A 24,081-nucleotide genomic window follows, 5' to 3' on the forward strand; every position below is an offset into this window, starting at 1 on the left:
CACCTGTGACCTCAGGTGCGTACTTATGTAATCGCAGGAACTTCTGTTTATACTCATCCACAGAGAGATTATGTTTTTCTTGTACTTGCTTGAAATTATAGAACTCAATCTTCTTTTCCATATAATAATGTGGTAAACAATACCTCTTTTCAGCTGCAGTTCTGAATTTAGCCCATGTGATGGGTTGATATTGATATTGTCGGATTTGCACATGCGACTTCCACCATACTTTTGCAACTCCACATAACTGTAGTGCCACGATCTTAGCCTTTCCTGCTTCATCAAACTCTGGTAGAGCAAATAAATCTTTAAGTTCTTCGAGCCATGCTTCCAAATCTTCCCCGGTCTTCTTCTCACCATCAAATTCACTGAGTTTCGCTTTCTTAAAAACTTGCAAAAGAGCAGATTCGGCAACATCTTCCTCACCTCTTTGTCTCCTTCGGCTCGATACCCTGGCACCAAGCTCAACATAGACCTCTTCATCTTCTAAATTTCTGCCAACAGCACCACCACTAGCTCCATCATCCGCTACACCTTTTCCTTTGGACAATCTATTTAATTCCATGGTTAGCCTTCGAATCAATGAATCTTGTTCTTCTAGGTTCTTCATAATTTCCTCGTTGTCTGCCATCGAAACCAGGCTCTGATACCACTTGTCACGCACCGTTCTTTCACAATCACGATCAAAATTGTAGCAAGTTAATAATCACGAATGAACAAGAAGAGAGATTGCAGTATGAATCAAACTGATGAGTCTTTACAATAATTTTGGAGAAGAATCACTCCGTGAAGGAGCTCAATACCACCCGTCCATCCCCGAGCTTTCTCACTCTCACTCTCACTCGCATAAAGATGTTCAAATCAGATGATCAAATGATCAAATCTCAATCACACTCTCACTCTCACTCTCACTCTCAAAATATCTTGATCTTATCTTATTCTTTGTGTTGCCTCGATTCACGTGCGTTGGATTGTCACTTTCGCAGTGCCTTGATATGCATGCCTTCTCTTTGCTCGAGCAACCTTGAGATGCGTGCCTTCTCTTCTCTTTCGCTCAGCCTCGATATGTGTGCGTTGGATTGTGTGTTCTCCTTCTCACGATCTCCTCTTCTTTTATAGCCTTTCACGACTCCAAAAAAAGATGGCCAAAAGCCCCCAAATTCGACCAAAAACAGCTTTTCTTGAAAAGCGTGTGTGTGCTTTTTACCTTCTTTTAGCGTGTGCTTTTGATAGCAAATGCATACAGAATCTCGACGTCTCTCTTTTTTTTGTTTAAGGCATGAAAACGGCCCTGTTCGGAGCTTCACCACGCCTGCCTCGTAGATCTAATGGACAAGCTCAATAGCTCATCTTGAAGATTGGATCTCTTCTTTCCCTTTGCATATGACCTTTCATGGATAATTCTTCCATCTTGACCTCCGTCTAATGCATGCAACTTTTGAGACGGAAATCTAGATGCACTTTTAGCTCAAAACCACTTTGTTAGCAACTTCTGACTTCTATACAAGCATGCAAATGAGTGAACCACAAATTTTTCACTAGGACAAAGTTTTTCTACTCAACAAGATCTAAAACTCTCTCATACAGAATTTCTTCAAATTATTTGTCTAACCAAGCCGTAAAATCCAGCCGACACCATAATGGACAAAAACCAAAATTTTTCGACCAACACCAAACTTTCCCAAAACCTTCAGAACATCAAAACCATCCTTTTTGAACACTATCTGTGATATATATTCCAAAATATTTCATATACAAAATTGGAGCATCACAGGACCATTGGAGAGATGAGTACTAAACCCATGCTTTGCATGGACAAAGATGCATGACCATCCTCAGCCACTCCCCAACCATCTGAAGGTGGATCTTTGATTCTTAAATTGCTAATAAATTCACCTTGCATACTTGCATTGGATTTTAAAATTTTGGCAAAGTCTTAACCCATGGCTCTGAGATCTTCCATCTCCTCCTTTCATTCCATTAACCTTCCATCTCCTCCTTCCTCTCGAAGGTGACCTTCCATCTCCTCCATTCCACTGACTTTCCACCTCCTCCCCCCTCCAAGCCTCCATCCACGAGCTCCTTCTTTGTGACATGTGGTAGGGTCTTCTCCTCCAAGCTGCCACATGTCCTCTCTCTTTTTTTTGGGGTATCCACAGTTAATAGGTTAAAGATGTGAGCCTTTGGATTTAATCCAACCAATCTCGATCATTAGATTGAGATCGGTTATGAAATCAGTTTCACCCTCCATGGTCGGGAAGCTACTCTTTCAAATGTGCCATGTCAATCCTCTATTGTGAGTCACGTCATTACAACTCAATAATAGGCTTCGCTCCCGTAATGATTCTCTGTGGTTTCCTTCTCAGCAGCATCAACCCATGGGTAGAACCAACCTGGGGTAGTGTGGAATGATTTTGAAGCTCTCACATGGATGCACTTCCAGATGAATCCCATTAAGACGGGGCGATATTGTATTACGTTTAGTAGAGCAAAAGTTATAGTTTGCATGGTAGGCTGCAATGGAGACACACAATTGTATGCTCTCTATGCGAAGCACTCTCTTTGTGTGGATTTGGACATCCAGGACAAGAATGACGATTCGAAGGCCGTCAGGTTGTTTATAAAAAATGGAGCTCCCACTCCATCTAAAATGTTGCTCTCACTTCCTCCCACAGGGACTTCTCAACTATCCATAAGCTCTTTTTGAAGGGCACCCAGGTGGCGGTGAAGGAGCCTTTCCTGAAGTGCTCCATCAATGGCTACATAATACATTGTCATTGGATGTAGCTCCTACACCCGGATAGTTACTGTTTCATTTTTCCCCATGTCAATGTATCAATCCTCAATTCATTTCCTCTTTTAATGACGGAATCCTATTCTCCTCTTCTATGCTCACATTCTTGTAGTTGCTCTGCAAACCTCTAGCCTTTGCTCTACCTCGTTTTTGGTGGTCTTCTTTAAATTTTATTCGAATGTACAATAATCAATGCCTTTTTTTCTCCATTTTTAGGGATCCATTTAGGTGTGATTCCAAACATCTCAACTTGTTTGCATTTCATTCATCATGCAATTCATTCGTCCAGTCCAAATGCATAAAGTAAGAATTTTTAAATGATGCATAGACAATCAATTGTCCCCCACATTGCAATAGACCTTCTGCTAGATCTGGCACTAATGTCATACATGGTAAAACTCCAATCTCCCATCTTGCGGTGACGAAAAAGAAAACAACATTGCAAGAAAGGACCCAATTGGCTAACCATTACCCCTTATGGACATTCCAGCCAATCTAATTAATTATACTCTAGCTAATCATTTCCCTCTACAGACATTCCAACGAATTTGTTTAATTGTTTCTTTAAACTCTCATCGACTTCTATTTCCAATTTTTGAAAACATAGCTCAGAGCTTTGCCATGCAGCAAATTTGTTAGCCTTCAAACATATCATTACATCCAATTCTTGGTTTGTGCAATGCTTGGTCAATAACCATTTAAATCTCGTACCTCCATGACATTTGTTGCCGAAGGCAATTGCCTATGGGCTCTCTTTAAGTATTGATACCCTCAGCATTGGTGGAGGCTAATAGAAAGAAGGCACTGGAAGACATGACAATGTGTTGGGGGTGTAGATGGTGGAGAATCAAGGGACAGAGGAGAAGCTATTGAAGACAGAGGCATATTTTTATGCTCAATAGATTTCGTGAGGAGAATCTCATTCCTTACTACATTAGAAGGAAAAATTTGCAAGAGCTTGTTAACATCTATACTTACCAGACTATGGAATACTATCTTCAAGAAAGTTAGCCTAACAAAAGCTAGAAATTTCTCAATTGTGACTATACTTGTAATAACATAAAGATAAAAAATCAAACCTAGGGAGCATTTGGAAGTAAAGCAAGGGGCACATTCTCTACATTACACTATAAGGAACAGGCCATTCTTCGATGGAAATACCGACCTTTTTTACACTAAAAAGTTTTTTTAATGAGGGCAAAGGTAGGTATTTATGTCACTATAAGCATCGAAAAAGAAATATTGCTATATAGGGACTCTGGTAAACGTCACTATATAGCGACACTCGTAAAGCCTCGCTATATAATAGTGACGCTTTACAGAAACATAAAAAAAACATTAGTAGGGCTAAACAGGGCCACAACAAGCCCTGTTTTGTTCCAATAATGTTTTTCTTTTAGTAATTACAAAAGAATGTTTACAAGCACACAAGCGAGATAAAACTCCCAAACCTTGTTTGTTACAAATTTTCCCTTGTGAAAGGGGTGATACAAAATCGCTCAAATGAGTCGAGAGACAGAAGCATATACTTGCTGAAGATATACAACATTGTTTGTTACAAAATTACCCTTTCAAAAAGGGTGGTACAAAATCGCTCAAATGAGTTGACATACAAAATCATATACATGACGAAGTATATACTAAGTACTACTAATACTACTACTATAACTGCTCATCCGAATCGTCTTTATCATCCTCATCATTGTCGTGGTCACGTCAGCCTCATCCCTAGCCCTTGTGAGCTACGCCTGATCCTTGGCCCTCCTCGAAGCTGTGTAAGCCAAATCCCTCATCTCATCACTGCTCACCTCTGTTGATGGGACGTTCGAGCTTGTACCCTAAGAGTGAAACCATATTAATTGAAAATTAGCTTAGAACTTAAAGGATAAATCAATTTAAAAAGTGATATTACAAGTAGGAGTAGACTTATACCATACGAGCAGCCACCTTAGCCCAATCGATTGTCGCTCCCATGGCCTCCATCTCAATAAACCATGGCTTCGCTCCTATGCAAAAAATGCATGTCACCTCTTTGTCTATGGAAAGTCGACCTATTGTAGCTTGCTATGGGCTCAATTTATGAGATTTAGATGAAGTGCATGCAATCTGTAGGAAAACCAAAAATGATGTGTGGTATGTTAACTCAGGTGCATCAAACCACATGACAGGTCATGTAGAATGGATGCAGGATGCAAGGAAAATGGAAAGACTAGGATTTGTGGAGACTAGTGATGATACTACACATCCTATTGTGCAGATTGGTAAAATTCCTTTGTCCATGCAGGATGGAAAAAAGAAATACCTATCTGATGTACTTCATGTCCCGAATATCACCAAGAACCTGGTTTCTGTTGGTCAAATGGTTGAGCAAGGCTTGCACGTCAGATTTAATCCTCATGGATGCTTTGTTGAGGATATGAAAAATAACGGTCGCTTGATAGCAAAAGGAAAGAAGAAGGACAAGATGTTTATGTTGGATGCCGACATGCCTGAATTAAGCACAATAATGTTTGCACATGGGACCGGTGTCATTGCAGATATTGATATCTGGCATAAACGCATCGGTCATGTTAATGTACAGTGACTTAAATCAATGTAGGCCCAAAATATTGTTGCAGGATTGCCTATATTCAAGGTTGTAGAAATGCATAAGGTATGTGAAGCCTGTCAATTTGGAAAACAAGCAAGGAAACCATTTCTTAGACATGTTCAAGAGAGTAAGAAGCCATTGGAATTAATCCACTTTGATGTGTGGACTACTAAAGCTGCATCTATTGGAGGTTGTCATTATTTTGTCACTTTTATTGATGACTACAGTAGAAAAGTTTGGGTGTATTTTATGAAAAAGAAAAGTGAAGTGTTTGGGCATTTCAAAGCTTTTAAAGCTATGGTTGAAAAAGAAACAGGCCTGTAAATAAAATGCCTAAGGTCAGTTGGAGGGGGAGAGTACCTCTCAAATGAGTTTGCAAGGTTCCTGTAGGAGCATGGCATAAAGCAGCAATATTCATGTAGTCATACCCCACAGCAAAATGGACTTGCACAAAGGAAAAACAGGCATATTGGAGAGGTATCTCGGACCATGCTAAATGAAAAAGACCTACTTAGGCATATTTGAGACATCATGGTGGAAATAGTAGATGGAATCAAAGATCGTGAGCACTGAGTGGCAAGGTAAGGGGCGTACAATGCCAAGATAATCATGGCAAATGGCAAGCAGTGCAGTCAAGCCATGGCTGTGATACCTTTTCTTTTCATAAGGCAAAAACCCAAGGTAGAACGGGTTGTTGAAAGTTCTATTATGTTGGTGATCTATAAATGAGTAGCTCAATGGTGATATAGGATTTTTCTTAGAGTCAAGGCAAGTGAAGTGAGTTGACGGTTGAGCACCACTTGCATCGCACAGGAGGACCATTGCACCATGGCTATTGTGATGGGTTACAAGCCCTTTTTTTAGTGATGGAAGTTGTTGAATGCTCATTAAATTGTCTAGTCTTTTTATCTATTTAACAAGGCTTCATATGACTTGATTATGTCCATATTTTTATTTTGAATTTTGCATCATACTTCTAACACGTGTAGTAAAGGCTTGTAAGCCTTCATTTGATCTATGCCAAGTGATTTCCTTTTTGCAAGAATAAATGTAGTTTCCTTCAATGGAGTTACTTGTTCTAATACATCACATGCCAATTTACTTAGTGAGTAGTGCTTCCATTGCACCATTGGAGTGTTTAAATGAATGCTAAACCAAAAGTGGTGTGAATTTTTGTGACCTATTAGTTCAACATCTCCTTTCTTTAAATGATGATTCTATGACCAAACTCTCTAAGATAGTTGCTTATGATTCTTCCTTTCAAGAACCTCTGATTTTCCCCCAAATTGATCTAGAATATCCTCCATAGTAAATAAGTCCCATGAGTCTTCGTGAATAATTTGAAAATGGCTCTTGTGTTAGAACATGAAGAAGATCAAACTCACCACTTAGGGCTTTCTCACAAATGAATTGATAGTGCACTTTAATATGCTTTGTTTTGGCATGAAGAAACACTAGGTTTAAGCATGAAGCATTGGGTTCTTTACCAATTAAATACTCTCGTGTTCTCGAATTAGAGTGTAGTAGGACCACTTTATAAAATCCCACGTCTAGAGGATAATCTTCCAAGGCAAACTATTTCATTAATAGCATTGGTAGATCCTCTATATTTAGCTTCAATAGACTATCATCAATGACTATTAATTATGTATGTTTCACTCTCCTATTAATTATCTACGTTTCACCCTCTTATTCACTCTACCTTTAATTATCTACATGTGACTCTTTGATCGGCCTAATTAACGTAAGTCCTAAGCACCTAATTAATCTCTGCCTCGCCTCAATCGCCTAATCCCTTTGCTTGGCCTCATGTCACCCGCCCTCCCTCGTTCTCCCTACTCAGCCCGCGGTCCCCCCCCCAACCCTCTATCTCCTCTTTCCCTCCTTTTGCTCAACCACCCCCTTCCTACCTCTCTCCCCCCGCCTATAGATACCTTACTATGAGAGAGAGAGAGAGAGAGAGAGAGAGAGAGAGAGAGAGAGAGAGAGAGAGAGAGGAGGGGGGGTGTAAAGTGAGAGAGCGAGGGAGGAAGGGCGCAGAGTGAGAGAGAGAGGGAGGAGGAGAGAGTAGGAGGACTTCAAGAGAGACGGATTGTGCGAACCATTTATAGGGAGAGGGAAAGGTGGTTAGGAGCAACCATAAGTTTCCAGAGCCCTCGATTAATCACACCATTTTTTACTTACCTTAATCGAGCCTAAGACCCCTCACTCCACCCTCTCATCTTTCACTAATAAATGAATAAACCTCATCATGGGGGCCTATTGGCTTCTTCTTAGTTTTCCATTACAAGAATGATGTGCCAAGGCTAAAGGAGGAATCACTAGTACAACTTTTGGCATCCACTTTACTAGCCCAACCTACATCATAAAACCATAAAGCTCTAAACTCGTGGATCTGCCATCATGATCTCATGTACTATGGAGATAATCGAGAGCTCTTCTAGTGACATCTAAATGAGCCTTCTGCACATATTGACTTAAAATACCAACTAAATATTAAAAAAATTAAATCTCATAATGGTCAAATAATTTGAGAATGTCGAACTTCTAATGAGTAATCTATAATGTTGAGGATCTACATTCTGTAACCTGTCATAAGCTAAAAGATTTATCTTTGATTCCATGAGAGGAGGAAAGGATTTGCAATTATTTGATGGACCTATTTCTAAACTTTCAAATTGTATTTGTTGTGTGTCAACATAAGACCATGTGTATCGCTTTGTCTTTCTATCCAAGAAAATAATGAAGATCTCCCATGTCCTTCATGTAAACTTTGATGTATGCTAACTTTTAATTTATGAAATGAGCTCGTCATTGCATCATGTGATGATTAAATCTCCCACATAAGAATAAAGTCATGTGATCTCTTCCTAGTGTACAAACTTTTTTCTTAATATTTGATAACATATAAGCTTTTGGTTCCTGCATATAGATTTCTTCATCTAGGAAACCACTTGAGAAATCATTTTTCACATACACTATATCTTGTCCGGTTAAAGTGTGATGGTTGAGAAATGACTATTCCAATAGTAGAAATTTTTGCCATGGGTGCAAAACTTCAAGTTTCTTTATAGTCTATCCCATATTCTTGTTTTAACCATTGGCAATAAGTAAAGCTTTGTACTTATCAATGGTACGATCTTGATTCACTTGTATCCATTAGGCTATTCTCTATCAAAATATCTTGTAAAGACCAAGTTCTTAATGAGGGCATTATACTCATCATTCATGGCATGTTGTTATTTAGGTACTTGAACTGCTTCTTTGAAAGATGCAAGTTCATTATTTTCCACAACCTTTTCCATGAAAGAAAATTTATTAGTTTCATATGTCCACCTTTGTAATTCTTTCCTTTCATGGGAAGCTCTTCTACATTTGTAGTGTTTGGTAAGTCCATGCTGATTATTGGGGTCACATTGTCAACAATGCTCAACTTTGATGTGTGGGGTTAGGGTGGACTAAGCACTGTCTGAAGTGTTGGCAAGGTGATTCTTTCAATTACTAGAGTTGATAATTCTATCCAATGTAACAATCCCTCACTTGTTCTACTCACAAATTTCTACACCAAATAATGCAACCATCTCTCCCTAGTACAATACTTGGAGACCCTTCACGTTTCATGTGACGATCGACAAAGAAATAGGGCAAAAATACTGCCTCCAAACATTTCCAGTTACTTCACAATCCTAAAAAAGCCACCGAGTTCCACAAAAGCTAGCAAATTGAAATAGGAATGGTTTTTAAATTGTGTGCCAAGAACTATGACACCCATCACAACTTGGTAAATCGGGCATGGTGACCTTTTCAAAGGAGTGAGCATGAAACAAGCAACAATCCATCAACTAGATCCAATTCCACAACAAAAAGTGGGTGCAAAGTGCAAGTGCATGTACACAACAACATACAGAAAGAATGGGCATTGGTTCATTTGTTGTAAGGGGATGCTTGACATTGATTGGTGAGGGGACGGCTGAGCGTCTAGGTTACTTAGCTTTGAGGCTTGAAAGGACTCAAGTGGTACATGTAGTTCCATCGAGCGAATTATTGTGCTAAAAGCGCATCGAGCATGTATGCCAGAAATGCGAGCTAGCATGGGCATTTCTAGCATGAGGATGCCCGACATTGTTGTTGGTGTTTTATTGGAAAGAGGCAAATTGATGCAGCTGTGAGTGGACTCAACCCTTGTAGAAAGAAGGCCGTCGGGTCCAAGGGCTGGGTGACCAGTATCTTGATGCCACGTGGAGGTGGAGAATGAAGGGGTCAAGCTGGCCCTTTCAAGTCAAATCTCCAGACTCGCACTGCAAAGCATCAGCTTCTTGATGCCGTCTGATCGATGATAGCTTTGTGTCCGCGCAATTCGTACGAAGCCTGTTCTCTCAGCTCACTATGACTTGCGTGCGTTATCTTTGATGAAAATCTGAAAGAGACACAGGCCTTGAAAATGGTAGGAACGAACGGCCGCAGAGGTTGATGAGACGAAACGAAATAGATTTGCAACTTCACACGGTCCGTGAAGATCACGAAGCCCAAGACGCGTAGAAGAATACATATGGTGCTCGTTAATTGCGAAAAGAAGGCGTTGGGGAATGCGCGTATGAGAATAGTGAATTTCGCCATTGGGTTTTTGAGCAGGCCTGCATCTGGCGATTTGAAGGAGGAATGAGCGAAATTTTGAAATGGGCCACAGGGAATGGGCCTTCTCTCCAAGGAAAGTGCTCAGCCAATGGCAAGCACCCCGCAAGCCATTGCGGTTCACTCGGATATCATCGATCACGAGCCATTCTCCCACGTGGAGGGTCCCAAGGGACTTCAATTTTTTTTGGCCTGCCCAAGGAAGGCCTAAGTGAAGGCAACGCTTTTCGGAGAAGCGAAATTCGATTTCTATTTTGTTTTTGGCCTCTCCCGAAAAATAGGTGGCATGTGATTTCCACCTTTTCTTCCCTCTTTCTCTCTCTTTCTATATCAAGGCAAGCGCTCTCTCTCTCTCTCTCCCCCCCCCCCCTCTCTTCTCCTTGGTGCGAATCCAAGTCATCTCTCTCTCATTCTTGCTCTCTCACTCTCTCCCCCCTCTTTTCCTTGTTGCACAGCAGGCCACTTGAACGTCGTTCACCTTGTTTTGACTTTGAGAGTTTGGGAGGTACTTGCCTTGGGCAAGGTCGCAAAATTTACTCAACTCAAAGGGCCACTCATAGTCCTATTCTAAAAAATGGTTTGATCCAACAGTTGAGATTTGATCTCACCTGACCTAGGACTTTTAGCAACTTATGGCATAGACAGTGGATGCGTGGCGTGAGTAGGGACATGCGGCACATGGTGCAAGCGTTAACTTGCGGTGGACGGCACCACAGTTTACGTGGTTTTTTGAAGCGTGTTGGGTAGTTGTGACGGGTTTAGCTGGTGATGCATGTAATTATCAAACATTATGGGAAGCATAGCCAATAGTAGTTGTGTGGATAAATTACCATTCTTGAAGGCACCGTATCCAACAGCTGAGATTCAACCTTCGACGACCAGCACCAGTGAAAGAGTTGGAAGGTTTCAGTCTCTATGTGGGTGGTATATTGAAGCGCAAATAGAATATAAGGTGTAGGGAGATATTCTAAAATGTAAGAATAGGATATAAGCTCTAGGGGAATGGCAAGAGGAAGCCTTTAATCGAGGGAAAAATGGCATGTTGCAGACTCTGCACGAGCCATTTTTATCTGATGTGAAAGGTGGATTTCAACAAGTTGTTTGGCCATCAAATGCTCAAGAAAGTTTCCATAATAGTTGTGTAACATTTACCGTGGCCTTCAATTGGCCGCGACGCCTTGATCTAAGAACTCCGATTCATTTTCAGTTGACCTAAGCCTTTGAAAAAGAGATAAAAAGCTAAAGGGTTATAGGAAGTAAGGGGTGGCTTATAAGGCATGGTGTGGAGTTTTGGTATACGGAGATCACAGCAAGGTGGGATGGAGTGGTGTCGGTTTTTGCAATGGAATGAAATGCGCATGCAGAGTGCCTAGTTGTAGCAAGGTGGAATGGAGTAGTGCCGATGTTTGCAATGGAATGGGATGCACATGTAGAGTGCCTAGTTGCACTAGTAGAGAGGAAGTAGAGTTGGGGAGCTTTGAGGGTCGACACAAATGCCAACGAGAGGGGGATCCCTAAGGAATCTTGATGATAAGCCTAACACAAGAGCTAGATTTCGAGCAAGTCCCTTTATTGCTGTGTATTTTTTGATTATGGAAGATAGTGGGGAGGAGACATGTCAGTTTGGGAGGTTTGAAAAATTCCAAGCTTGCCATGTCATCATTCTAGGAACCTTGGACCTTGAATCTCTCTAGAATTTTGTGAAGATTAACAAGATTCATGTGCAAATTTTTGTGAAGATCAATAGGGGAGATTGACAAGTGTCCTTGAGCCAAGAGAATGTGCATGAGAAGGGGAGGTTTGATGTGAGGTATGATGGTACGAGGGAAGTAGAGGGAAGAGGCGAAGGAGGTATAGGGAAACGGCTAGAGGATAACTTTCATCGAGGGAAAAATGGGTATAGGTTTGATGGAGATGGGAGGAAATGGTTGTGTCACATGTACCATGGCCCTTAAATTACGATTATGAAATATTATTGCTATGAAAAGCTCTCGATGTAATGGCTTAATCCATTTGAGCCTTTGACTAAGAAGACGCAGATAGTGATGAATGATGAAGAAGAAACAAACCTTTCATCGAGGGAAAAATGGCAAAAGGTGGACTTCAGTAGTTTTCCCACCATCAAATGCTTAGGGAGTTGCCATAGCCAACACCTTGAGACTCGGGGGCAATGGTTGTGTAACATGTACCATGGCACTATGAAAAGCACTTGATCTAATGGCTAAACCCATTTTCAATTGATTTGAGCCTTTGACTAAGAAGAAGCAGATAGTGATGATGATGAAGAAGAAAGACGAAGAAGAGAAGAACGAGAGGATAGTGGGAACCAGTCAAAGGAGGGCAAGGGAGGGGGGCAACCCATCAACATGAAAGAGAAGAGGATCAAGCAATTCATGAAGAGCATTTGAGAACACTCCATTAATCCAGAGAGAGTCAAAGGGAGCCCAAAGAAAAGCTCAAAAGGAGCATATGGGCAACACAATGAATGCATCATCTTAAGAGTCAAAACAAGTTCAAAGGAGCATATGAAACTATGTCATTTTCTTCTTCTTTTGCCACATCATCATCATCATCATCTAGGAGCTCTAAGAAGAGTTAGCAGCTTCAATCCTTTCAGTCTCTCGTTTCTGTTAGACACTCTTCCGGTAAGACTGCACCTGGGCCTTAATCTAATACCATTTCACCCATTTAGCTCCAAAGTCGCAGCTGCAACAGTGAATCCCCATTTCAGGACTCCCAACAAGGTCACTCTCTCTGTCCTCACTCCAAAACAAGAGTCCCCCTTTTATTGCAACTGTGCTTCCCATCATCTTCTTAGATTGACTGTTGCAACGGAGCTTCCCTTCTCAGCCATCTGTAGGAGCACAAGCATCTTCTCAGCAAATCTGTAGGAGTTCCAGCAACAGAGCACGAGCATAGGTACAGGAATTTAGCCATAGCTGAGGTTTTTGAGCGACAGAGTCTTGGCATCTCTCAGTGTGTGCAAGGTGCAGGCTTTCACTAAAAAAGTGTGTAAGATGCAGGAATTGATGCATAGCTGAGGAATTCTGAGCAACAGAAGCGGTCTTGGCATGTGTGTGTGTGTGTGTGTGTTGTGGGTAGTGAGGCTGGGCCTCGATCCATTCGAAGCTCGGCAGCAGAGGAGCTCCGCGCAGAGCAGCCCACCCCCCTTGTCCCCCGCATCCACTGTATACGATCATACCCTTCCATCACCTCAAGAATCAGAAAATTCCAGGAAAACCCCCGCCTTTGACCGCTCCACAGCCTCCTCTTGCCTCGGTCCCCGAGCCCTTTCTCCCCCCACATCCTCGCAGTAGCCTCTTCAGCCTTCTTTCATCTCCCTTCTCCCAGATCCATTGCTTCTTCGTCTCCTTTCCTCCTCCCCCTTGCATTGGCCTCCCTCTTCGTTGCCCTCGCCGCTTACTTGGGCAGCCCACAAAAGCCAGGTTCCTCACCATTGCACCAGCTAAGTGTTTTCGAACAAGGGTCGGCCCTCAGCTCCGCAAAGGTGCATCCTCTTCTCACTGAGTGCTTTTGCCCTCCATAGTGTTGCCTGCTGGTAATCTTTTGATAGTCAACGTGGACAATTTGCTGCAGAACATGCTCTTTATGCCCCGCACAGCAGCATGATCTACGTTTGGAATCCGATTCATACTGTAGTGGTAGAATTTTGTCCTACCTGGGATGGATAGCAAGGGCGTTCAGAAAACTGATGATGAAGCGAATTACAAGGGGAACTCGTGATCAAAGAGATCAGTAGAAGTTAGTCAAGAAATTATTTGCAATCGAGGCGTCTTCACGACAAAGCGTCAAGGCCCCGTTATGTTGACGTAGCCGGATTTGTCTTTTCTAATCTACGAGCTCCGATGAATGGTCACTAAGTTCCAGTGGCTGAGATCGTCACATTAAAGGCGATCGAGGCAACATGAAAATGGAACTAGAGTCGTCAGCATTGGTATTGAAGAGCATGAAACTTATCGATGACACAAGGAAAATTGCCACTCAGATAGCTTTCAATCGGGCAGGTTTTTTGATGATGGCATACTATTTAGTTGAGCTGCGACCGCTTCTGGAGGAGTTAAACAAGCAACAGGAGTTTTTATCAGCGAATTCGTCTTGGCCATCCTTGCAACGTTTTACAAATGTTATTGAGGCCGTTAACACGTTCACCAAAGCCTGTGTCTCTAGAAGTCGGATATTTAATCTGTGCCATAGCAGCGATTTAGTGAACGACATGATCAAATATTTTGGGCAGCTTGCAGAATGCCTGAATTCAATGCTCACTGAAAATTTTGAGATCCTTCCAGCCTTTAAAAATCAGGTCGTTGAAACCCGAGATAAAGTTATAAGCGCAAACTTTTTCCCGGAGCCAAGGCATGCTGAACTAGCAACAGAAATTTCAACCTGCCTCAGTCAGTGCCAGCCTGATGAACATCTGGCAACAGATTTGCTACAAAGGATTGCAAATGACCTAAATGTACCATTAGCAGAAGTAGCAGGGCTGAAGCTTGAGCTCCAGAAAGATTTAAAAGCAGCGGAGTCAGAAAAACGAGATGCTGATATCCAGGAGCTGAGGGGACTCTGCGCCCTCTTTAATTCTGCAGAGATTTTGGATAATCAAAGAAAACTTGCATTTGGAGATTCTCCTTCACATCCCATGGCTGCCACCGAGATTCCCAAATCCTTCTATTGTCCCATCACCAAGGAACTTATGCAAGAGCCTGTCATGGTTGACGAGGGTCACACGTATGAGAGATCTGCCATCCTGGAATGGTTTCAACGAGGTCACAGAACATGTCCAGACACTGGCGAGGTGCTGCAGAGCCTGGAGCTGACACCAAATGTGGTTCTCCAACAGGCCATGGATGAGTTTTTCAATAACATGTATAAAGGTCAATTGATTCATGCATTGAAGGAATTGAGGATTCCGGGAAACGTGTCAGACTTGGAGGCAGCAATCAACAAGGTGAAAGTGATACTTGACATTGATCCAAAGTACAGACGTCTTATAGTATCCCTAGATGGTATACGCCCTTTGGTGACAATTCTCAAGCCCTCAGCATCTCAGATCAGGGAAAGGATCTTGCGCATTCTCTACAATGTTGCTCTCCTTGGAGATACTTATAAGGTAAGCGGTTTATATTTTCCCTATCTTGCTGCATCTTGCAGGATTCAAATAGATGTTATTAGCTCACAATAATTTGTTCAAAGATAAAAGGAGATCAAGTTTTTTTAAGACTGCATCAGTAAGGCAGTACTTGCATATTGCAAAGTGGAAACCGTGTGCTGCTATTGAGATGGTTCAAAAGACTGATGCTACCAGTGTGTGCAAGTTGTTCAGTTTTTAACATATCTTTTTGTTGGATACCTAAGGGTGAATGCCAACAACTTTCTAAAAATGGGTTTCCATTCTCTACTGTGCTTGCTCTCAACTTCATTGGTGGCTTTTTACAGTCTCTGTTTTGTTCAGTAGGTTTAGTAAGACATTAGGACTGCACTTGAAATGACGTTTTCTTTACGTGGTAACTTCTGTCATGGATGAGTTAGCCCTTATGTTATTGAGAAGAGATTGTTTGCTCCAGAACAATGGCCTGCAGAGAAAGACCATATTCTTACTTCTTAACGTATGACATAAATTGCAATTTCTCTTGATGTATGGTGTATCTGACTTGTAAATAAACGTTGAAGGTCACTTTATTTAGTAATGTAGAGTTGTGCATTCAGGGTTCAGTTTGTGCTTGCTTATCCTGAGGGACACAGAGGCCTGCAGTAGGGGTCACTGTAGGGAGTCTATTTTGTGCTCTATGGCAGATACCTGCCTGAGACTGTACCATCTAAAGAGCTAGACATGGAGAACCTATCTCAGTTGGAGCCATAGTGTGTGTGTGTGTGGGGGGGTCGGGGGCTATAGTAAGTGGTTGGCCTGGTTGGCGGAGCTTCTCTGGCTGCCTCCTCTCCATTTTACATTCCCAGGCTTCATTGTGTCAGAATAACTCCCTGCTTGTAAACCCCAAATGAGGAGAGCATGGGGGAGTGAACACCTGTGGAGAGATATGGAGGGAAAACCATGAAGCACTCAAAAGCTAACTTGAAACAAGATCTCTTCGATCTAAAGATGCTCGAGGGAGAGAACTTGGGTATGTTTCTGAATAGGATGCAAGCTTTGCTCAAGCAACTGAACGAACTCGGAGCAAAGGTTGAGGATGAAGATAAAAAGGCGATCCTGTTGAAGAGCTTACCACCTGATCAATACGAAGAAACAGTGAGGATCCTGAGACTATATGGCGAGATGGATTTTCTGGATTGCATAGGGATGCTGCTCAGTGAGGACAAACGTGCCAATACAAGCAATTATGACCGTAGAGTGTTTGTAATTACTGATAGAAAGAAGAAGACGGGTAGAGATGCTCGAAAATGCAACTACTGTGGCAGAGGACATATTGAAATGTTTTGTTACACTAAACAGCGTGATGAGATCTTAAAATCAGACAAAGGCAAGGATAGGGCACTAGTGGCGGATGTTAAAGAGGACTCGACTATGTTGGTTGAGGTAGATCACCTCAAGGATCAAGACTATGCTTTCTAGGGCAGTAGTAACTGCCTAGTATCATGCTCTCTGTGAGCAATTTTTGATAGTTGTTGAAGTTCTTAGTGAACTGCTTGCTGGTGTAGCTCTTTGTGAGCGTTGATTCCTTTCTGGATGTTTAGTTTAGTTTTGATTAAGCTCTTTGTGAGCAGGCGATTGTTTCCTTGATCCATGTATCTCCCCATTTTGGCCGAGGGGGGGTATGTAGGCTTTGAGCTTGGCTAGCACGTCCTCATGGGGAGATCCAAATCAGTTGAAGGGGTCGAAAAGGAGGTGATGGTATGTGACACGTGTTTAGTTTGCATGCAAACTTCTACGTGGTTCTACAAGGTGTTCTTATATCACCCTGAAGAGTCTCTTCTTCCTGGTTGGCTCGTGAACTATTGTCTCTTCCATGAGAGTCGGTGGAGGTGTGGAAACCTTGAAGGCGACCTCGTGCTCATGGGCCTCAAGGATCGATTGGATCGTATCTGCTGGCTATCATGTGAAGAGGCGCAATCTCTAGTTGGTTGATGGTGATGATATAGTTTCGGTTCAGAGCGTTCTTGTGTGTGTGTGTTTCTTATGATTGTATGAGCCTTTGTGGCACATCTTCTATCTTGTAAGAGCAACAAGCCTGGTCGGGCTGAGCTCCTGTTAGTGAGAATAAATCGTCTTTTGTGAGAGTTATTGAGCCATTGTTTTCATTTCGATTCCACACAGATTAATCTTTGCATGCACTAAGTATTTTAAGGTAGAGTAGTCATCATTAATACACCCAAAGGTGACCTGGTTGGCCAGCACAGTCTGGTCTGTGGACCAATTGACAATAGTGGTGGCCAAACCCTAAACAGTTCGGCAGTAGCAGGTCCGCCAATTCTAATTGGATTGGCTGCAGCAGGGCCAGTTGGCCAGATCAGAGAGTATTGCAGTTCTATATAAGGCCCCCATTGTCACGATCTGTGACGTATTCCTTTCTCTTTCTAGACTTATGGATGGTTTGATGAATGGACACTTGTGGAAGGGTATGACCTTTCGACGGGACACTTGCCCTTTCGACGGGACACTTCCTAATGAGGCATAACCCTTCACAAGAGACATTCTAATGAAGAGACATTCCTATTGTAATGTACCCTCTCATCAAGGGTCACACCCTTCACAAGGGGTACACACCTCTTCATGCACATACCCTTTGGAGTACACACCTTTTCATGTGTGACTCTTCACTCTCTATATAAGAGAGGCCCAATTGTATGGATGACACAATCACATCCACCCTACAGACATTCAAGCAATACAAATATTCCTTGTTCTCTGCTTTCTCAGTCTCTTTTCTGTTCCTTAGCACAGTTCTAAATATAGTAAATCTAGGATTCTTACAGTGGTATCAGAGCAAAATTCGCTCCTGCCTGTAGGAAATGCCCCCCACCTTCTAGCGCTGATCTGATACATTTTTGCCGCTAGAAGGACATCCGTGCACATTGTGCATGGAAGAGATGGAGAGGATGAGCGTAAAATTTTTAAACGCCTACCCGACCTAAAGTCATCCTGGCCTCTCCATCTCCCTCACATCACAAGTTGATGTGAATGGACACGACCAAAATCGTGTCCTTTCAGGTGCTTGGGCTGTCCCAAAACCAAGGGACGCACCTTTTCCACCATGGGACACACCTTTTGGTGACGAGTCTCGACTCCTCACTCATGGGACATACCCCATCGTGGGCAAATGGACATACCTATTCATGCAGGGTCGCATCCCTTTTAACAATAGGGACATATCCCCTCATGAACAGGTGCACCTATTCCAAGGGTCACACCCCTTCGAATAGGCACACCTCCTAGGCCCCAAGTACCTACAAAAGGGTACCTAGAGGGGTAAAAAGGGACAAAAATTAAACCCATCCCCTACCCCTAGGTTTACCCTAGCTACCCTAGGGTTAAACTAAACCCCCAAATTAATTTTTGGGCAATTAACCCATTGGGCAGCCCCCAACGAAAAGAGGCGAACCTCTTCATTGCACCGTACGGATCTTGAGCAAATCCCTGCGCAGCCAGCCGTACAGCCCTGCGCCATCTTTTCCGTACCCCCCCTGCGCAGCCCGCCGTACAGCCATTCACGCTGCCAGCCGTACAGCCGTACAGCCGCACAGCCTGCGCTGCCAGTCCCTGTTTCGCGATTCACGCTGCCAGCCTGTTTACTGCCAGCCCTTGCCTCGCCATTTTTGCTGACAACCCCTCGCTATTTGCAGCCATAGCCTTGCCATTGCAGCCCTGGTTACCTGCCATTTCCTGACAGCCTGAAGCCCTTACCTTGTTTCGCCATCTTTTCCTGCCAAATCAGCACCAGTTGCAACTATTCTCGCGATGAAGACAGCCCGTTGACAGCCCGGACCAGACAAGCCTCGAGCACTCCTCGCAAAACACTGCAACATGGACCTCCGGACAACGATTTGCAGCCTTCTTCTACACAATAACTTGGCAGATTAAAGTATTGCCAGGTGGAGTCTTTCCAATCTGCTTTTTAAGGATTCTCTTTAACAAATTACAGCAAATGAAAGAATCCACATTAAAGCATGGAAACCCCTGGTAATTCACCCGGCCTTTCAAGGATACCTCAGGCATCTGCTACTACACAATATCGTTTTCAAATTGCACAACCAGCCCATTTTGGAGCCTTTGCATCTTGTGTCTTCTGTGTCACGTGCCCTCCGAGTGACTTGGATCACATCCTCTACCTTTTGCGTGAGGCACCTCAGTTACATTATTTCCTCATCACAGTACAGGTTGTGTTCCACGAGACACGAAGATATCCGGAACATGATATTCCTCAGGAGTTTGCTGTTCATTTTTGGAGAGAATTTTACCCTTCACCCTCGGCATGTCCAGGGTACTCTCCACCTCCTTCAGCTCCCAGATATCCTCCTCTACAGGTTGTACCTTCTCCAAGTCAGTATTTACATTCTGAAGGCACTCCCTCTCCTGGATATCCTCCTCTTCCGACAGCAGCTCCTTACCCTTTTTCAGATCCGTGGACTCTGCTACCTACCCCTGTCTTATCACGAGTAGTAACACCTTTTTCAGAATCTTCAGTGTTACCTCAGATAGGACCTCCCTTACCAGATTTCCACGGGTGGTTCCATCCTGCCTCGCCTGCCCCCTCCAATATGAGCAACCTCAGGGAGCAGCCCGAATCCTCTTCCAGGAATGGTCCAAACTGGAGCGCAAGTTCGCGCTTTTCTCACAGGGATTTCCGACATGTCGCACCGCTCGCGTGAAGCCTCTCCAGAGATTAAAGAATCAAGTCCCAAAAAGACCCCTGAAGGCAACGTCCAAAGTGAATCTCTATTGCAACTTCAAATATCTCAGCTTCAGGACAGCATCTCCGACTTGGTTCAAAAAGTTCAACAACTTCAAGATTCTCGAAGTCCAGCACATACAGAGGATGACGTGACGCAACCAGACGACGATGCGGACTCTTTCCCACCAGAGGTAGAAAACACTGAACTGCGTGCTCTCTACCGATTACTTCAAGCTTCCAAAACTAAACGACTTAACGTCAAACTTCCGGAAGCCTACAGTGGTCAACGTAATCGCCGAACAGTTGACCAATGGCTCGCTGAAATGCGCATGTATTTTGACACTGTTGACCTCACGGAAGGCAAAAAGATCGCCTTGGCAGCCTCCCTCCTGAAGGATACAGCATTTCTATGGTGGCAAAGACGCTTAAAGGACGGAAAAAGTGTGTTAACATGGGAACGTTTTGAACACGTGCTCCGTAAGCAGTTTGTACCTGCCAATGCGGACTTCCAAGCACGTTCAAAACTCCGACAGTTGGAGCAAACGGGTTCCCTGTCTTCCTATATCTCTCAGTTCACCACATTGGTGCTGGAGATTGATGGTTTAATTGAGGATGATCGCCTTCATGCTTTCATCTCAGGCCTAAATCCCTCGTTACGCATTGATGTTCTTAAAGCAAACATCACCACCACAGATGGCGCTATTGCTTACGCAGAGCGCATTACAGATTTCCTAAACACAGGGAAGCAGAGTGCTAATCGCACACAGAACTCTCCTATGGCCAAAGGTGCTTGCCCTCAAGAAAACACCAGGTTTCGAAAAAACTTCGGTAATCAAGGTCAGCGACAGTCTCAAGATCCCCAGAAGCCTCAAAAATCATTTGCTGGATTCCAACAGAAGCACTCCTCCAAGGATCGTGTTTCTTCTTCACAAAGTCATTACCGACAGCCCCAACATAAAGGTGCGGCCACTGATAAGAAGAACAACTCCAGCTCAAAAGGACTTTGTACCATCTGTACAGGCGACCATAGATGGTTCAATTGTCCCAAGCGACCAAAGCAAAATTCCAATATGGAACCTAGCACTTCCCAAAAAGAAGATGCTACTTCAGCACAAGACAAGAAAGGCAAAGCTGTTCGAATGGCGAATACCATCCACCTGAGCCTTGCCAGCAACCCCGAACCTTCCCTGGCCACTCAAGTACTTTGTGTTCAAGGATCAATTCGTGGAACAACGGTCACCATCCTCATCGAGAGTGGCTGTTCTCATAATTTCCTAGCCAGTTCTGTGGTCGATAAACTTCGGTTGACCACCAGTCCTAGCCTCATGGACTATCAGATTGAACTCGCAAATGGAACAACTTTCTTGTGCAACACCAGGATAAAAAACTTGTCTTTTCACATCCAACATTATACGGACAAGTTGAACTTCGACATCATGCCTCTTTCTCGGTACGATGTCATACTCGGACAACAGTGGCTCTACGACTATGATCCATCAATCAGTTTTCGCAGCCATACTATCCAGTTTGTCCACCAGGGAAAACTTATTGAGCTAACTGGTTCTAGGGACTCTCCTTCAACCCCAGTTGCCTCTGCCCTACAAGTAAAGAAGTGGGCTCGTAAACGCCAAGTAAAGACTTCACTTCTGTTGGTTACGGCAGTAAAGGAGACACCAACAAAGGATCCTCCTGAATACCTCAACCAACCTTTTTTCCAGCCTTACCTGGATCTTTTTCCACAGGAATTGCCAAAGCAGTTACCACCTCGACGACCAGTGGATCACCCAATCGAACTTATTCCCGGCAGTAATCCACCGTCGAAGCCTCCTTATCGGGTTTCTTACACTCAAAATGAAGAAATCCAAAGACAGGTCACCGAGCTACTCGACAAAGGTCACATTCGGCCCAGTCGCGGCCCTTTCGGATCTCCTGTACTACTTGTGGAAAAAAGGAACAAGTCTATGCGCCTTTGCATCGACTACCGAGCCCTCAACAAGCTCACTATCAAAAACAAGTATCCATTGCCTCGCATCGATGACCTCTTCGATCAACTTCTACACGCAACACAATTCTCAAAGATTGATCTTCGTTCAGGTTATCATCAAATACGCATACGAGAAGGCGATGAATACAAGACAACTTTTCGAACAAAGTATGGACACTATGAATGTTTGGTCATGCCTTTTGGATTAAACAATGCCCTGGCCACATTCATGACATTAATGAACGACATCTTCAGGCCTTTCCTCGATAAGTTCGTCATCGTTTACCTCGATGACATCCTCGTTTTCAGCAGATCCCTACATGAGCACAAACAACATCTTCACCAAGTTTTTGAAGTTCTCCGTGCAAATTCTCTCTACATCAACATTGAGAAGAGTGAGTTCTTCAAGACCCAACTCGAATATTTGGGACATGTTATTTCCGCTCAAGGTATCTCTGTGGATCCCAAGAAGGTCGAGGTAATCCGAAACTGGCCTACTCCTAAGAATGTTCATGATGTCCGCTCTTTTCTCGGATTGGCAAACTTTTACAATACAAAGGTCTATCAGTTCTCCGAAATCGCAGCTCCTATGTCCGAATTATTGAAAAGCACAGCAATTTTTTAGTGGCTTCCCGAAACAGAGTATAGTTTCCAACAACTCAAGCAAGCACTCACTACCACACCAGTTATGGCTATTGCTGACCCAAACCTTCCATTTGAGGTCATGACCGATGCTTCCGACATCGCTACAGGAGCAGTCTTGATGCAAGAAGGCAGAGTTATTGCTTTTGACAGCCATAAACATTCTGATATCCAAACCCGATATCCGGTCTATGATAAGGAGTTTCTTGCTGTTGTACATGCTTATCGCTCTTGGAAACATTATCTCATGGGTGCCGACTCTGTGGTCAAGACAGACCATCACTCTCTTAAGTATATCTTTACTCAGCCAGTCATGAACGCTCGACAAGCACGTTGGGTTGAGTTTTTGGCCAACTTTCACATGACCATTGAGTACATACCAGGACTACGCAATGTAGTTGCAGATGCTCTCAGCAGGTTACCTCTAGCATCAGCCATGGTAATCTCTACATTATCTGTGGATGTTCCGAATTCATTCAAGGGAAAGTATTTCAATGATAAAGACTTCGGCACAGCAGTACAGGTTCTTTCCAAAGATCAACCTTCGACTTTCGAACAGAAGATTTTCTCATCCTATTCTTATACGGACGACCTTCTGTATTATCAAGATCGCGTCTGTGTACCACATGACAAGGATGTTCGACGTCTTTTGTTAAAAGAGCATCATGTAGTTCCTTATGTTGCCCATCCAGGCATCAATAAGACTTATCGGTTACTCAGTGCAACATACTACTGGCCTCAGATGAAAAGAGATGTCATCAACATGGTTACATCTTGCTTATCATGTCAACAAATGAAAGCAAGTCGACGACTTCCAACAGGACTTCTTCAGCCTCTTCCAGTTTCAACTGAAAGGTGGGAAAGTATTTCCATGGATTTCATTACAACACTACCACGATCCTCCAGAGGTAATACTCAGATTATGGTTATTGTTGATCGCTTGTCCAAATTGGCACACTTTGTTGCTTGCAAAAGCAGTGCACAGGCCCCGGACATAGCCAAACTCTTTATACAACACATCTTTCGACACCATGGATTACCCAAGAATATCATATCCGACAGAGATCCTAAGTTTACCAGTCACTTCTGGATTTCACTGTTCGAATCTTTGGGTACAACTCTACTGTTTAGTTCAGCTTACCACCCAGAATCAGATGGCCAGACTGAAAGAGTCAACCAAGTTCTGGAAGAAATGCTTCGACATTATGTTCAGTCACGCCTCGCAGCCTGGGAAGAGTATCTACCACTCCTTGAGTTTGCTTATAATAACTCTTTCCATAGTGCCATCAGCATGACTCCATTCCAAGCAGCTTATGGACACACTCCGATTGTACCAACAAATTTTGTACTCCAACATCGAGTGGCCCTAGCTGATCAACTGGTTCAAGAAATGCAAGACATTCTACTGCAAGTCAGGGATCATATGCGAAAAGCGCAAGAGCGGTATCAACGATCTGCCAACAAACATAGACGTCACCTGGAATTTAACACTGGTGACATGGTGCTATTATTTGTAGCCCCACATCGCTATAAGACGGTTAAGTCTGTGTTTCCTAAGTTGCGACCAAGATACTAT

At 43.2% G+C, this 24,081-nt stretch overlaps 1 protein-coding gene across 2 annotated transcripts in view; it reads left to right on the forward strand.

Annotated features, from left to right (window-relative positions):
* Positions 1-12,584: 12,584 nt before the first annotated feature.
* LOC147888748 (U-box domain-containing protein 43-like) overlaps positions 12,585-24,081 on the forward strand; it is a 44,989-nt gene continuing 33,492 nt past the window's right edge. The window contains exons 1-3 of one of the 2 annotated variants that reach the window (XM_087392483.1): positions 12,585-12,935; positions 13,040-13,524; positions 13,614-15,144. In XM_087392483.1, coding sequence (XP_087248609.1) covers positions 13,942-15,144 — 1,203 coding nt within the window. In that variant the 5' untranslated portion in view covers positions 12,585-12,935; positions 13,040-13,524; positions 13,614-13,941. Of the gene's footprint in view, positions 12,936-13,039; positions 15,145-24,081 lie in introns of both variants that reach the window. The other variant, XM_087392482.1, reaches the window with a different exon arrangement.

Source organism: Dipteris shenzhenensis, chromosome 21 (genome assembly GCF_047967505.1).
Source record: "Dipteris shenzhenensis isolate YYH24624 ecotype China chromosome 21, Dip_SZ_1.0, whole genome shotgun sequence".
NCBI lineage: Eukaryota > Viridiplantae > Streptophyta > Polypodiopsida > Gleicheniales > Dipteridaceae > Dipteris > Dipteris shenzhenensis.